At 43.8% G+C, this 15372-nt stretch overlaps 2 protein-coding genes across 6 annotated transcripts in view; one reads left to right on the top strand and one right to left on the bottom strand.

The window, feature by feature from the left end:
- Positions 1 to 938: 938 nt before the first annotated feature.
- pgap1 (post-GPI attachment to proteins inositol deacylase 1) lies at positions 939 to 12589 on the bottom strand. 3 transcript variants are annotated; one of them, XM_019872075.1, is made up of 26 exons: positions 12288 to 12589; positions 10807 to 10960; positions 10420 to 10595; positions 9639 to 9810; positions 9396 to 9556; positions 8787 to 8839; positions 8628 to 8694; positions 8422 to 8527; positions 8290 to 8348; positions 8125 to 8208; positions 7051 to 7100; positions 6907 to 6979; positions 6752 to 6829; positions 6420 to 6495; positions 6274 to 6347; positions 6163 to 6214; positions 5987 to 6056; positions 5802 to 5907; positions 5381 to 5419; positions 5014 to 5198; positions 4717 to 4947; positions 4365 to 4500; positions 4127 to 4177; positions 3862 to 4049; positions 3652 to 3756; positions 939 to 3558 (listed from the first exon to the last, which is right to left on the bottom strand). In XM_019872075.1, the coding sequence occupies exons 1-26, from the start codon at positions 12477 to 12479 to the stop codon at positions 3420 to 3422; spliced, it is 2877 nt and encodes a 958-aa protein (XP_019727634.1). In that variant the 5' UTR covers positions 12480 to 12589; the 3' UTR covers positions 939 to 3419. The 3 variants fall into 3 exon arrangements, with proteins under 3 accessions (XP_019727634.1, XP_019727635.1, XP_019727636.1); XM_019872076.1 differs by having other exon boundaries at positions 4717 to 4941; XM_019872077.1 differs by having other exon boundaries at positions 6907 to 6958.
- A 592-nt stretch (positions 12590 to 13181) lies between these two features.
- The window catches only part of wdr75 (WD repeat domain 75), a 14295-nt gene continuing 12104 nt past the window's right edge, over positions 13182 to 15372 (top strand). The window contains exons 1-5 of one of the 3 annotated variants that reach the window (XM_019872081.1): positions 13182 to 13312; positions 13830 to 13890; positions 14307 to 14375; positions 14674 to 14739; positions 15053 to 15143. In XM_019872081.1, coding sequence (XP_019727640.1) covers positions 13227 to 13312; positions 13830 to 13890; positions 14307 to 14375; positions 14674 to 14739; positions 15053 to 15143 — 373 coding nt within the window. In that variant the 5' untranslated portion in view covers positions 13182 to 13226. Of the gene's footprint in view, positions 13313 to 13829; positions 13960 to 14306; positions 14376 to 14673; positions 14740 to 15052; positions 15144 to 15372 lie in introns of all 3 variants that reach the window. The other 2 variants (XM_019872080.1, XM_019872079.1) reach the window with 2 other exon arrangements.

Raw genomic sequence — 15372 nt, 5'->3', positions numbered from 1 at the left:
TACCATTTGCATAGATCTCAACATGCAACTTGATTCCAAATGTCACTTTTATGCAGAGGAGCTCATTTCATTCTTGAGCTTTATCATTAACGGGTGCCATACAACATCAACAATTGGCCGCTGTTCAGGGAAAAAAAAACATCAATTGCACATTCTAGTCATTTCAAAGACTACAATGATGTTTTCCATAATCAAGGACTACGGTGTCAGATCGTTTCGTTGAAGGAGAAAGTCAACGAATTTCTGTCTGCAAATACCTCACAATTTGTCCGATAAAGAAAGCCTACGTGAAGGAGCTGGGTCCTCAAGTTCAACTCACCGCCAGGGAGTGTCTTGGAAACGACCGCCACCTACTGGTCATTCTGCCCATCTGCAGTAATAAGGTAATGGGATTTGCCTCAACTAAAAAGGTCCCCGTCATTATTTACAATCATGACCCCTAAAATCTTGGAGCTTGTGTCAAACACGGAGGACGCGATTTTAATGATCTGGAATTTGATGCTCTTTATTTATTACTCATCCATTTCAAGTCATTTCAGAAGACCGTCTTTGTGTGTTTTTAAAGGGCACCAACAATTTTGTCCGTGCGATTAATTCCGAGTGGCTGTTTTGCATTTGATTCCAACGGCATTGTCAACCGACAAAAATACTGTGTTGTATTACAATGCGTTGTCAGTGCAAGCCTTAACCATGCAGCACACACAGCTAGAGTACGTCCTGGTATTCTACACCGTATGGTTCATGTAACACAATTTCCGGTTTGTTCTGTCACATGACAGATTTGACATGGATTAAAAAAAACAACAACAACACGCACAGAGAAACTGGAACCGTCCGATTCCAAATCAGGCCTTTTCTGAATTTGCATCGTTTCGCCAATATTGTTGCTATACACGTCCAAATACGCACAGATACAAAAAAAAAACAACAACAAAAAGTTGGCACATCGTCACACGGTTTTTTTATCGTCACGAGTACAGCGTTTTTCAACAAAATCCAGCAAATGAGTCCCACTTGCTGCCTTTCCAAAGGACGACATGGGTTGTTTTTTTTTTTTTTTTTCCAAAGAGGCACTTGAAATTAAATTCCATGATTTCACACACCCGGCTCATGTAGTGTAAGGTCAGCGCAGTATGCTTAGCACTCTTGTTATGTCGTTTTAAAGTCATCGATCGGGGCGAAACTTCGGCTTGGCTTGATACGTGTTATCAACTTCAACAAAGTCTCATTTCACACATTTGCAAGTTTGCCTAAGAAGAACAAACTTTGAAAGATTTAGTAACACTTTTGAATTACTAAACACGGTCCGGGTCAAATTGACCCAGGAATGTGTGAGCCGTTCCTGAGAAACACACATAATAGGAGTGTTAAGCGAAGCTAAGAGGCACACAAGTGTTGGACAAGCTTCGTGGTTAGCTCTCCGGCAGTAAAATAGACAGCAATTTGCTCTATTTCCGGCGTCAGTCTTTCGGTCATTTTGTGCATCTGTATTAAAACCAACAATCTTGGATTAGCCTCCAGAATCCTTCATAAAACGATAATGAAACACTATAATATAAAATAGAAGCGTCCGGTCAGATGAACAGCCGTTGATACAAAATTGGGTTCATTTTCACATCCCCAATGTAGTGTTTTATCCTTCTTCTTCCGTTTATTTCTCAGGAACAAGAAGAATGTTTCTGGGACAACTTGTCTCAAGGCATGTTTCATTTCGTCGCAGAAATTAAAAGGCTCACATTGCTCACCCTTTTAAAATTGGGATTTATAGTTGTTTACACTTTAGAAAGGGTCAATTCGACTCCCCTCATAACATACATATACATCTTCGGTATGATTTTTTTTTCTTTTTAATCTGCTTGGCTTAGCAAAACTCATCAATATGTATTGTGAGAAATCTTTCCAATGAAAATGTTTCGCAATGGTTGGTGATTAGGATTTTTGGGGGATCAAGAAACGTAATTGATGCTCCTGAGAAATATGACAATTTGCCTGTAAATAGGTGCGAAAGCTCTTGGGACCCAAAGCGGAGGATGAATGGAGATGGTTTCTTGTAATTTGACGTTCTACGTCAAAAGCACTTGTGTGTTTTCTTGGAGGGGGGGAATCAGAGCGCAAAAAATGAAATCTAGTACTAATAACAGTCAAATGTCAATTGAAGAAAAAAAAACGGAATCATTTACCTGATTCAACATATCGCGTTAACGAGAAGCTCGCAAATAAAATAATGTAGTGTATTACTGCAACGCTGATAGTCGTTATCGCTTGGCGGCAGCGACACGTCTCATTTGGAGGAGCCATCGAGGCGCTATAGTGTGAAGTAGGCTGCGAAAGTGAGTGCAACGCTCGAAGCTCTGACAAACGCTCCATTCTGGGTCTGAAGGCATCTGGCGTCCACACGGACAGAGGTCAACTGATTGTTATTCAACTAATGAATATGCAATTTAAATATGTAAATATGCTCTCCACAATTTCAAAGGGGACATATTATGGAAATGATCTTTCACTTGCTTGTATACAAATCAATAGGTGGCTCTCCGGCTTCCGAAAGACTGTGGTGTAATTTCACACTTGCTGCACGGGCAGGCACTCCAATGATCCAATGACCTGTATTCACGTTACATAAAAATGTCATATGTTGTGTGTTTCATTTTGCTGCAACTATTAATGTTGCGTTCTTCAAAACGTGGCTTACTGGACTGCATCGGCTCGTAGGCGTACACTTTGGGTTCTCCTAAGTTAAGGAATGCATGACGAATGGCAACAGATGAGGCCAAACTTCAACAGTCCGTCGGTAAAGGCAGTGTAGGACTGATAACACAGTGAAACAGTATCGCGACAAAAACAATTAAAAAAGACACACACAAAAACAACATTCAAATGGGTACAACCCTGTCAATAAGCTTACTTATCAGCAGCGTACCTCGCTCATTGAAGGCAGGCGGGCGGGCAGAGCGATAGATATACAGCGGAAGGCAAACTTGGTTCACCAGATTGGTCCTTATTGGCAGCAAAAGCTCCGCATGCTTCGCGAGTGGAGCTTTGCATGCCGACGCAGTGGTGCCTTGACTTGTGAGCTTCATTTGCTATGTGAGAATGTGGGTAACTCAAAACACTTGGTTCCCAAATCCCTTTTCCACACTGAAATGACCGGGGATAATTTTCATCTGGTCCAGTCCCCAATGAATCCCTTCCACCTTTTTGTAATAAGAAAAAACGCACAGCCCATTGCACTTCTTGCAACATTATTAAAACAAGTCTCATTCTCTTCGCTTGTTAGTCAAGGCACCGCTGTATATCGAGAAGGCAGTTCACCGTATAATGTATGTCTATGGCTCTGCCTCAAGGCAAACAAAAAAGAGCTTCGAGTGGCGAGGCTTATTAGAAAGAAAGAGGGGAAAAAAAAACAGAACCAGGTACCATTAGAGGACACAACATAACGCCAGGGGGACGAGGGCTCCCAAGAGGAAGTACGTCACTCTGTACAGGTGCATCGGGCAGAAGATCACCATGGCGACAGACACGGGTAACGGGAGGAATGACGTCGGGTGCAGCAGTTTGCTGGGGGTGGGAGGAAAAAAATAGCAGTCAAGTTCTTGTTGGGATGGAGCGGCTGCGTTTCCCCAGGTGGGTTTGCGGGTGTGACCAAACTACCTGTTGGTGAGCTTCTGAGTGTTGCAGTTAATCAGCCTCAAGTACACGACGCATAGAGGGACAAAGTATGGCCAATAGGGGTCAGGATCGAGCTGGGTGGAGTAGCTGCAAAACAATAGAGAGCAAAGAGACTTTTAAACCCGAAAATGACTCTGCCAACACATTCCTGTGGCCACCTCGCTGTCACGTCATAGTAATGTAAGGTTGTACCCCAGGTTGCGGCTCCAGTAGACAAGCGAGGGTGCGCTGAGGATCACGGGTATGGTAAGGAGCGCCGACAGACACAGGTGGAGCTGCAGGTCATCTTTGACCTCCCATAGAGCACACTCTGACAGCAGCGGAGCACTGTTACATTCTCTGGCTTCCGTTATGGAATGTTTTCTGTGCTTCTGAGGTGCCTGCAAAGAGTTGCGGGAACGCTGAAAATGCGCTCTTCCGTATGTCACATTGCAGTTATGTGCTGAGTTTGTCTTACCAGATTGAGAATGTGACGCAAGGACCTTTCTGCCATCTGTAGTCTCAGTACCTGGACACATAATCGTTAATATGCTGCGGTCAGCTGACCCTCCTGTAACATTTGTCTTACAGGAACAGAAATGATGTACTCAGGTCAATTTGGCACATTATTCTTATAATTTAAACAGCATACAAAAAAAAAAAAAAGCATCACAATGTGGATGCTCCCAAGTGCGAACAGATACACCTGTACTTACCCTGTACAGGTGTAACGCAAAGGCAGCCATGACTGGCACTGCTCCACAGGTCTTCCAGCCCAAGATCGTCAGAAATATCGTGATGAGGAGCTGGGTGCGCAGGCGCAGAGTGCCGCAGTCTCTTGAGATGGACGACCTAAAACAGGAACAATCTGTTGTGTTTCTTGGATACACCAAAAATGTTCCTGCTGCATATTGAATGCGTTTTGTATTTCAGGAACCCCCCGCCCCAGCCTTCTCCGTCGCAGGGGTTACGCTTCAAACAACCCCCTCAATAGGTGGAATCCGCTCTACAGAAAGACCATGAAAAGTGAACCGTGCTATGACGAGGCGGCGACTGTATCGTTGGTACCTGTGCAGCACAGCTAAGATCAGCGAAACAAGCCGCACGCCGAGTCGGAGCAGCACGGTGCCCCAGAACGCCACGCCTGCACCGATGACGTAGAGGAGCGGATGCAGGAGGTAGGGCCATTCCGCACACGGCGTCGTGTCATCGTCAAGCGCCACGTCGGGGAAGATGGGAGGAGCGACATCCATCATGGGGAGGCAAAGCAGCGACCAGGTGCTTTTTAACCAACTGCAACTGATGAGGAGAGAAGACTTTCACCAAGGTTGACTAACAAATGTGCCCCAGCGTCACCGCGCCTACCTGAATAGGATGTGAAGGATATAAACACACAAGTTGACTTTATGAGGTTGGAGGCCTTTGTAGAGCACGAGGCTCATGGACGCAGCTCTCTGTGTCTTGCAGATGTTGGACAGTTGGCCACCGCAGGCTAGCAGGAGAGTTACAGTCGTGTACACCGGCACCATAGGCAGAAAGAAGCGCAGGATCTGCGCGAGCAAACAACTCATTAGTCTTGGTACAGTTCGACATAATAGCGAGTAAACGATGCAACTCAGATTCTGCGACTAGCCCACTTCAACCCTCCTGGTACATTTATTTCACAGGACAGCAATTTAGCCCCCCAAAAAATTGACCCACAACATAATGAAACAAATGACAAAAAAATTACCTGTCCCAACATCTTGGGTAATGACAACCTAACTGAGACCTGGGGAAAAAGTCAAAATAGTGTTAATTAGAGCTCCTCATTAAAAAATACACACGGTTATGGTGTGCATTAAACCAACTTTTTTAAATTCTCATTTGCGTAAATAAGGGGGTCAGAAATGTTGCATTTCTACGTTGCTTTTTCCGTTACAAATACACATTTTTTGCAAATTTTAAAACAAATACAATCATTTCAGATCTGTACATTTTTGTTAAATTCTACGTCGTTTTTTAAAAATGAAAAACGGGTGTATTGTCCTCTTGAACAATGACCTGTGAGGAACAATGCAATGGGATTTTGTTGTCGTCGTCGTAGTTCCATTTCTGACACTTCACTGAATGTGTCTATGTCGGTAGATTGCTGAAAAATTGGCATACGCAACCTTATATTGGCAGTTGGGGGAAGTGTGGAGCTGAAGGACGACACTGGACACGTTGTCAGGACGATTCGTGTGGAGCATCCCTGAGATTTCCGCCACTGATGGTACACTAGTGGAAAAAACACACGTTGCAGGTCAAAATGTGAATATGAATGACAACTTGACAGCAGACACAAGCTAGCACTAACCTGGCTGTTGTGAAAACATCTTCAAAGAACCATGGTACCTTCATTCTAAAGACGCTGGGCGATCGACCGACTGACAAAAAAAAAAATAATAATTACCGGTACAACCAAAGGCTGTTGTTTTTTTTTTTTTCCTCCTCCCCAAACATTTGTTAAAAAAAAGTAATACGACTTCTTACCTTTCCGTGCTTTACACTCACTGGCAATGTGAATTCTGAAAGCCTGATAGACCTAAAGACACAAAAGATGTCAACACTGCAGTGACAAAGCCAGGGCACAATGACGTGTACCTCATGAAAGTGTTTTAGCTCGATGGTGTGGAAAAGTCCACTGGAGCTCACTGTAACTTCGCTGACTGTCAAACCTTAAAGATAAATAAATAAAATGGTAGCATCACTCATCTTGAATGGAGATCAGAATCGTAAATGCAACTCACCTAAGGACAGAACGTGAGGGACAGGTAGTGACAGAGCCACAGATTGTTGTCTCTGCCACTCGCACTCCAGCGTGAACTGCAATCCACAAAGTGTAATGCCATTCAATCGAGTTGAACCATGCAGTGGCGTGGCACCATGTAAAACAGACAGACTGCCCCCCCCCCCCCGCAACCCAAAAGCATTGGAACAGCGAGGCCAATTCCTTTGTTTAGAATGAAAACATTTGGTTAGCCAAAGATTTTAAAAGGTCGACCGTGGGAGATCTTCGGTCAAAAAAAAGGTCGGGCACCCCCGCTATAGAGGTAAGAGTAAATCTGTGTGAGTTACTCACCTGTTTTCCACTGACATTGGGGGCCGACACCACCACATGAGTGAACGAAGACAGGTCACTGAGACTCAGCGTCAACACCTGAAGACGGTGACAGACAAAACCATATAAAGCCGTCGCCAAGAGCACGGTTCAGGCCAGCAATGTCAGTTCATGACCTTGTATAGCGGAAGGAGCTCAGTCCCATTGGACAAGTCCACTGTGTGCACACTGTGGAAAGAAACATTTCTACTGTGCTACAGGACAGTGTCTCTATTACATGGTGGAATGTTAAAGCTGGTGCAGTGAGCTTGCACGCTTACCACGAAGAGCCATTCTGGCGCACGCAACCATATACCCAGCTGGTCATGTCCTGGTGAACAGCAATGAATAAGAGTAAGTCTCCCACAATTCCAGATGATACTTTCATTTATTAGTAATTACAGGGGATAAGACCGGCCCGCAAAGAGCTGAAATCTGAGTAGAATTGACATCCATTGTAATACGTATGCGCAAGGCTCTAGACTTCCCCTAAATGGTGGCAATTTGCTCCGAAAACTTCAGACAGTGCAAAAAAATTTTTTCACCTACTCACATCTGTGCGACCACGAAATGTGTTCAATGTGGTGTTAAATACACTTTTCAAATATTATTTTTTGTTGTTGTTGTTGCTGATAAACTTCTGCTCTACTCTCATTTTTCAAAAATATAGTGAGTTCATATTTACTTTGCAAATTGAGTGGCAGTGTGCGAAGCCCAACTTTCTACTTGCGGCCCGAAAATTTTAGATGAGGGGCCACAGTGCTCATACTAAAAAAAGATAAAAAAGTTTTTTGAAGCCAGGCTTCCACATCAAGTCTGCGCAATACTTCACAAAAGCAAGCAATTGTGGTTATAGCATCTTCCCCAAACTGTTTTTCAAAGGTCTAAGTGCCATGATGAATGCAATAAATAAAACAATGCAGCGACTTAGCAGTGGAATATGTGGACAATGATTAGTGTAGCTGCAGCTCTGCATATACAGTACTTGCACAATTGTCAGTGATCAAAAATAGACGGCACCCGGCACTTTGAAGCGCTCAAGGACTTTCTGTATAATTGCACACCTGAAATTGTCCGACAATTACTGCTACTGATCACTTGAAAAAATGGTGCAACAATTATCTACACAATCACTGCACAATCGTCATTGTATCGTATTGCATCACCCGATCTCTGCTCGATGACTGCACACTGTTGCACAGCTGTCATTGGGTGCTACGACTGCACAATGGGTTGTTATCGCAATACTAGTGTAGCCTGTACTACCGGAGGCAAATTCCTCGTGTGTTCGACATACTTGGCCGATCAAGATGATTCTGATATCAGGGTGGCAACAGTGCTTCTGTAAAACTCACTAGGTTGTTGCTCCGACAGTAGAAATGACTGTCGGCCTTCCTGCGACTTGAAAGGGCGAACGTGAAGTATTTGACCTCGACTTCCTGAAAGCACAGAGCAGTATTTCCAGTTATCCATATTAGGCAGCAAACGCCTTCACTGCATTGGACCCAAGCGTGCGGTACCTTTGGTGCCCTATATGCCAGACGCAGAGAGTTCACTTCACTCCAAGCCTCTGGCGCATCTGTAATTATTCATAAAGGTGAAAATCCCTGTAAAAGACTACATTTGTGTCCATCAGGTGAAAAGAAAACTACCTTGAATGGGGAAAGAGGCTTCTTGAGTGTCTCCTAGCATTCGGGCGGGGTGTCTAACAAAGTGGTGGTTGAGCACAGCACTCTTCTTCGCTTGGTTGTCTGTGAACTAAAAAAAAAAAAAAAAAAAAAAAAAAACACCAAAAAAAATAGAGAAACTGTCACGTGGATTTGTTTTGTTTTTTTTAATTTAACTGGCCATGACGGACTTGTCTTGTTTCAGGATCGATGAGGTCAAAGAAAGCCCTGACTGTCGTGAGAACCAGCTCTTTACACCTGGGGGGGGGGAAAGAACAGTGTCCTTGACAGCTTCATAAAAAACAATTAACGACACAACAAATGTGTGTTTTTTTTTGTTTTTTTTTTACCACACTATGGATAGGTGGTCAGTGGAAACCCAGGTCCTCGGAACCGCAGTGGCCTTGGAAAGAAAAAACAAACACATGATAACAAGTGATAGGCAAAGTGGCAGAAAACACGTCCATTGGGATTTTATTTTTGCTAAAAATCACCTCAGTTAAGTGTAACGCAAGTATAAAAACTTTCACCAAATTATATTATTTGACACTGGAGCATTACAGAATTTAAATTGAAAAACATGCTCTACTGGATTTGGATCAGACAAACTGCGAACAGTCTTGACTTGTTTTTCCACAGGGAAGAACTACATTGATTTTGTCCTCAATACGTGAAACGTGCTCTATTGGGTTTGGATCAAGCAAATTCCTGTCGAGATTTTTTTAATGCCAAATTCCAAGGGAAATTTTCAAATAATAATAATAAAAAGAATGAAAAGCAAGGCCCGCAGAAGGTTTATGCTGTCAATGTTTCTCTAGATGTTAAACTTTGAACTTAATTATGAGCTGCAACATAGTAGGAGGTGAATTATTATTTTTTGTTTTGTTTTTTGTTTATTGAATCACTTTTAGCTGTACTTTAGTTAGCAACAATAATAGCGATGTCAAGATTTGACTCACCACCAATGACAATTTCGTTGGGTCTCCCGGAGAACAAGGTATGGAGATGAGACCAGAGCGCACTTGGTAATCGCGGTGCCCACCGCCAATTGACAGGACCGTGACGTTCCTCAGTTCATCTGCCTGCTGCACCCACTTTTTCCTCAGCGACAAATAGAAATCTGGCACCAAAAACAGAACAGGTCAGGACACAACGTTTGACTGAATTACATAATTGTACATATAGCATCGAGTTCCTCTCACCCCGCAGGTAATGGTCCAAGACCAGCACTGGGGCCAAGTGAGGGGTCGCCTGGGTAATGATAAGACGGACCAGACTGGCATTGAAGTTGGGCAACGTGAACAGCGCCCGGGCTACCAAACCGCCCATGGAGTGGCCCACAAGAACCACGCTCTGGGGCGGTGTCTTCAGGTGCTAGAAAAAAGGGCTGACTCTTAAAACCAGAGATGTGGACTTTCCTGAAAATTCCGGGGGAAAAAAATAATATATATATATGCATGTACACTATAGGTAAGATCGGGCCGCCCGACCCAAATTTCGGGTCGGGTCTAAAAATGTCAATCATTGTTCGGGTCGGGCTTCTCTCTCGCTGACTTTTTTTTTTTTGTTTGTTTCTCTCTCGCTGACTTTTTTTTTCGAGGCCGTTAATTGTTTTGGCCACGAGAGACCGTGGTTCGCAAAAAAACAGAGGTGGCGTCATCACAACACGTACTGTACTAAACTCTCGCAATGACAATTCAAAGAACTCCTTCATATCTTTATGATTCAGCCGTCATTGTTCTTTTTTGTCTCGCTGCTTCTCTCTCTTCAAGTGCCGCGCTCGATTCTTAAGGACGTATTGCTGCTGTGGTGAATGGCCCAATTTTCACGGCCTTAAATTTGACACTGGGCTAACAGTCGCGATAATTTTGGATCTTTGGGATAATTTGACAAAAACATCAAAATGTGCCTCTCAATGTATGTCAGGGGTGTGGGTCCTGTAACATGGATCAAGTGACAAGTGTTTAGCATTTGAGGCCCAACCTTGTAAAGTTTCAGGATGGCCTTGATGCTCTCGTGTAGGAAGAGCGTCTGCCGCCGTAAACTGCCGCCGTACAGGGCCACCAGTTCTTCGTTGAAGTCCACAGTGAACACATTGAAATGGAGACCGCCTTGTGCAGACTCCGCCTTCCTCAAGGCCACCGAACCCAGCGAACGCACTTGAACGGAGAGAAACGAACAAAACGTAAAGGAGACACACATACCGACAATCAGGCCAGACTTGAACATTTTCCCTCGCTCGAGATCAGAGGCCCGATTATTAGATGTGTCAAGGTAATTTTCGGTTAAGATGCTAAAAATCGGCATTTATGTAGCCTGCTTAACTTTGGGCAGAAAAAAAAGTTGTACCTGTTCACCGATTGTGTTTACCTTGCTTGTAGCTTCCTGAATTTCCATGCAGAAAGATCACAGGGGCCCCGAAGAGCTGAAGCTCACGGGTCTCCTGAGCGTACGCACCCTCCCCGTACAGATAGAGGCCGTACGCCGGGTACCGTCTGGCCACTCGGTGAGGCAACGGCACACGCTAAACACACCAACACACATGGATTCGGATTGTGTATTAAGATAAGATAACCTTTATTCGTCCTACACTGGGGAAATTTGCAGTCTACAGCAGCAAGATTGGGGCGGCGGGGAGATAAAGACCACAGTCACGTTCAAACTCATTTGGTTTCTCCCAATTAAGTTGCAGTTTTTCCACCACAGTACCACGACAAAACAGATTCTTCTGGGATAAACCCCTCATGTCCAACGTCAATTGAATCTTGTTTCCACAAATCAATACTATTGATCTTGAATTTTAAGTGTGAAAAACAGCCATCTCAGAAGTGTTGTTACCCTCCGCCTCATCTACCTTCTGCATTAGCCGGGCGGCATTTGTCGCCTCAAGATTCAACGTCTGGATGTTGTCTCGAGGCAATAACAAAAGGAAAATAGTTATAAACATTTCAGTTAGTCTTTTTGGTTAAAAATGGATCGCTGTAATGCTTCAGTGAGTGTTTCGATGGGTTTAAATGGGGATAAAGCACATAGGAGTGGTATTTTTAAGGGATAAATGGTCAAGATGTTATTTTTTAATACACTTTCTTCGTTGATTATCGCTCAGGGCGTGTGGTTCTGGATCACAACTCCCCCCATCAATTTAGTTGTTTAGCCATTTATTACCCAATGGCATTTTACTTGTCATACTGGTCACATGACCTGACAGAAAATGCAGAGGTAGTCCAGCCTCTTGCTGCGAAGATGCAGAAAATTCCCGCCTGACTTGCTTGGCAACTATTTGCATTGCTTCAGATTTACCAGGAAAAACCGAGTGCCCATCAGGCTAACAAGAAATGGACGCCTGAGGTCGCGGGTCGTAAAGTTCCTCTTCCGCTGACTTGGCAGCTCGGCTGGCGAACATCCATCATTTTCAATCGAGGGTCGGACAACAGAGTAACTGTAGAACATCAACGCCAAAGCGTTTATCCAGAACGGCCATTTTATATTTGTACTCCATTTGCACAAATACACATTTATTCTTATTTTCAGATGTTGTATTGCTAAAAAATCGGGTGCATTTGTTTAGGTCGAATCCAATCGAGAGACGCTTAACAAAACCAAGCCCTGACTTATTCAGTATTAAAATGAACTTCGACTTCCGTAAAATTCGGGTCGCGTAAGGAATCTCCGTTCCCTGTCCACTTCAATCAATGCTTAATAATTGGACAAGTCGTGGAATGGCGGCCCCATTAAATTGTCCACCGCAGCGCTTTCACTTTCACGTCATAGTTGCCTTACATTTGGTGACGGGTGATTAATCAACGTTAACGGTTGTGTTTAGTGGTCCGAAAAAGCACTCCGTTACCTACCCGAAATTCGGGGTATTGGAACATATAGGTCATACTGCATCGGTCCTCCTCAAAGCCAGTGAGCACCTCTCTCAGCCCGACAGCGACGAGCCCCAGAGCGAAGCCGTAAAAGAGCAGCGTCGCTAACTTCATTGTTCTTCCCCACTTTCTCGAACAGTCGCCCCTTGTCAGTGCCCGCGTGTCAGTCGTCATGTCCACTCGAGTAGACTCGACGCCGGGCTATCACAGAGAGTCGCCGGGTGAGCCCCCAGAAACCAACTGACAGCACCATGACGACGGAGAGCCACTGATACGTCACTTCCGCAATTTGACGGAAGTGATATATTGAACCCGCAGCGAAAAAAAACAAAAAAATGTGTTCCTTGTACTGTATATTAGAACGACCTAACGTCCTCTTTTACACGGACATGTCCACTTTTTTATCCTGTCCGGGTGTCCATACGAGTTTTATAAATTCATGAAAATGCCCGGTGTTTTTTACGGGACCAATTAACATTATGTTTAATTTGACTGGTTTTGTGGTACAAATGAGAGGCGGAATGCATTATATTCACTAAAGACCAGAATACATTAATATGTTTCCACACGAAAAAACAATTCTTTCATTAGATGATATGTCTCTCGGTAAATGTTAAATCGCAATAATATCGATACTACAATTTGCGACACGTACATCACATTTTGCATGTTTTCCCAATCGACCTGCTCTACCTTTAAATATACAGAATATAAATTTATTTGCAGGCTCACTGCTTTAGCAAAACTGGGACCGTTGTTTTGATAGCATGAGCCAGCTGTAGCTAATTTTTTTTCATTCATTCCAGGAATGAATGTATTTAGGCAAAGACCTCCAGTGCTGTTGGTGACGCTGTTGAGCGTTTTCACGCCTTTTGGCTAGTAAGCCGGTCAGCGGGTCAAAGTTGAACCCACAGCGAAAACATGGTGGAACACGCAAATATCCGCGTGGTTCACCGCGGCGGGAGTAAAATCAACTTTAGAGCGCCTGTTATCACAAGCGATTCCAAGTAAGTGCATGATGCTCCACGTTGGATCGCGGTCCGTGGGCGTGGGCGAGCAAGCGTCACTGTTGTCAAGTTTTACAAAGACGCCGGGACTAGCAATTAGCATTACAAATCCCTTTACAGCGCTCGGCTAAGGGTCACTGATACTTAAGCATCATAAAGATGCTTACAATATTTATATTCATTTTTAACAATTCAAAACTGCCCCTGTGCCTCTTAGGAACATTTCGGTGATATACTTTCGTACAATATACAAAATAACCCAAAGATCAAAAAGAATCAGTGGCTTGACAACATACTTCTTGTTATGGTGTAATGGATTTGTTTCAACGACGTTTCTGCCTCATGCAGTGCACCAGCCTTCATCCACGATTTTGTCAAAATACCCTAAGAATCACGACTTTTACTCCACTTGTTACACCGCTGCTTAGTCTCATGCAAGTGACATTGTATTCCCCTCAACCATTCAATTGCATCATCACTGGTCATCCGCGAAATACTGTGTTTGGTGTGAGTGCAGGTTCCTCCTGTGTGCTTCCGGAGAGTGTGTTAAAGTGTACAGCACGACCACAGAGGAGTGTGTTCATGAGCTGCGGGGACACACCGACCTGGTCACGGGTGTGCTGCTCAAGCCCTCCAACCACCTGCAGGTATATTCAGCTGTGACATATTAATATAGTTCTCAGGTATCTCATTAATGAATTACCTCTCAGTTAATGGTTGATGGTCGATTATTAATTCCGGAGAGTGTGTTAAAGTGTACAGCACGACCACAGAGGAGTGTGTTCATGAGCTGCGGGGACACACCGACCTGGTCACGGGTGTGCTGCTCAAGCCCTCCAACCACCTGCAGGTATATGTGACATGTTGATATAATTCTCAGGTATCTCATTAATGAATTACGTACCTCTCAGTTAGTGGTTGATGGTCGATTATTATTATTATTTTTTTAAGTGCAAGTTGAAACTTTTCAAATCTACGAATATGTGAAAAGAAGGTTCATGAGCTGCGGGGACACACCGACCTGGTCACGGGTGTGCTGCTCAAGCCCTCCAACCACCTGCAGGTATATTCAGCTGTGACATATTAATATAGTTCTCAGGTATCTCATTAATGAATTACCTCTCAGTTAATGGTTGATGGTCGATTATTAATTTCTTTTTTTTTTTTAGTGCAAGTTGAAACTTTTAAAATCTACGAATATGTGAAAAGAACCATTTCCATTGGATATGTGGATGACATTAAAGCAGAAAAGCTACTTTAAAAAGGATGAACTTTTCCGCAACATAGCAGGAGACTTGAGGTGTTTGTACACCGTATTGTTTATTATTCGTTACAGTTTTGTAACCGTGCTGTTGTTGCAGGTCTATTCTTGCTCTACAGATGGCACTGTCAAGCTTTGGGACTTTGCAGATGGTATCCTCATGAAGGTGATTTATTTATTTTTTTGTTAGTTTGTTTTGTCCATTTATTTGATGCGCACATTTAGACAAACTGGAAAACCCATGACCAAAATGGAACCAGAAGTCGTCTCTTTGGGCCATGAGGAAAATAATAGCCCCCGAAACCAGTTTCAGCCATCAACATGAAATTGGCCTGCCATGTCTACAACAGGATGCACAAAAAAGTCCCATGGACACATTGGAAAATTGGGTGTACTGTATACAAAAAAGTCTGATCGACCCATGACCAGAATTGAAGCTAACGTGCTGACACTCTTGACTAATTTTTGTTCTCTTCTAGTCTTACTTTGTTGGACAGCCAATTCATGCCATCTATGCCTCTGGACACCACGAAGGAGTTGTCTTCATTGTCGTCCCTGACAAAAGAACGGGTAGGCGATTCTTCAGATGCACAACATGTGACCCGCACCATCCTATTAAAAATAAATAAATCATGTATTTATCCTAAGCGTGCCAGCACTTGTCACTCACCAGTTTTTGTGACGTTTGTGACCCAGCGGCATCATGACTTACCACACACACACACAAACACACACACACACACACACACACACACACACACACACACACACACACACACACACACACACGCGCGTGCGT

This window comes from Hippocampus comes, unplaced genomic scaffold (genome assembly GCF_001891065.2).
Source record: "Hippocampus comes isolate QL1 unplaced genomic scaffold, H_comes_QL1_v1.1 scaffold786, whole genome shotgun sequence".
Taxonomy (NCBI): domain Eukaryota; kingdom Metazoa; phylum Chordata; class Actinopteri; order Syngnathiformes; family Syngnathidae; genus Hippocampus; species Hippocampus comes.
This window is presented reverse-complemented; position numbering and strand designations above follow the sequence as displayed.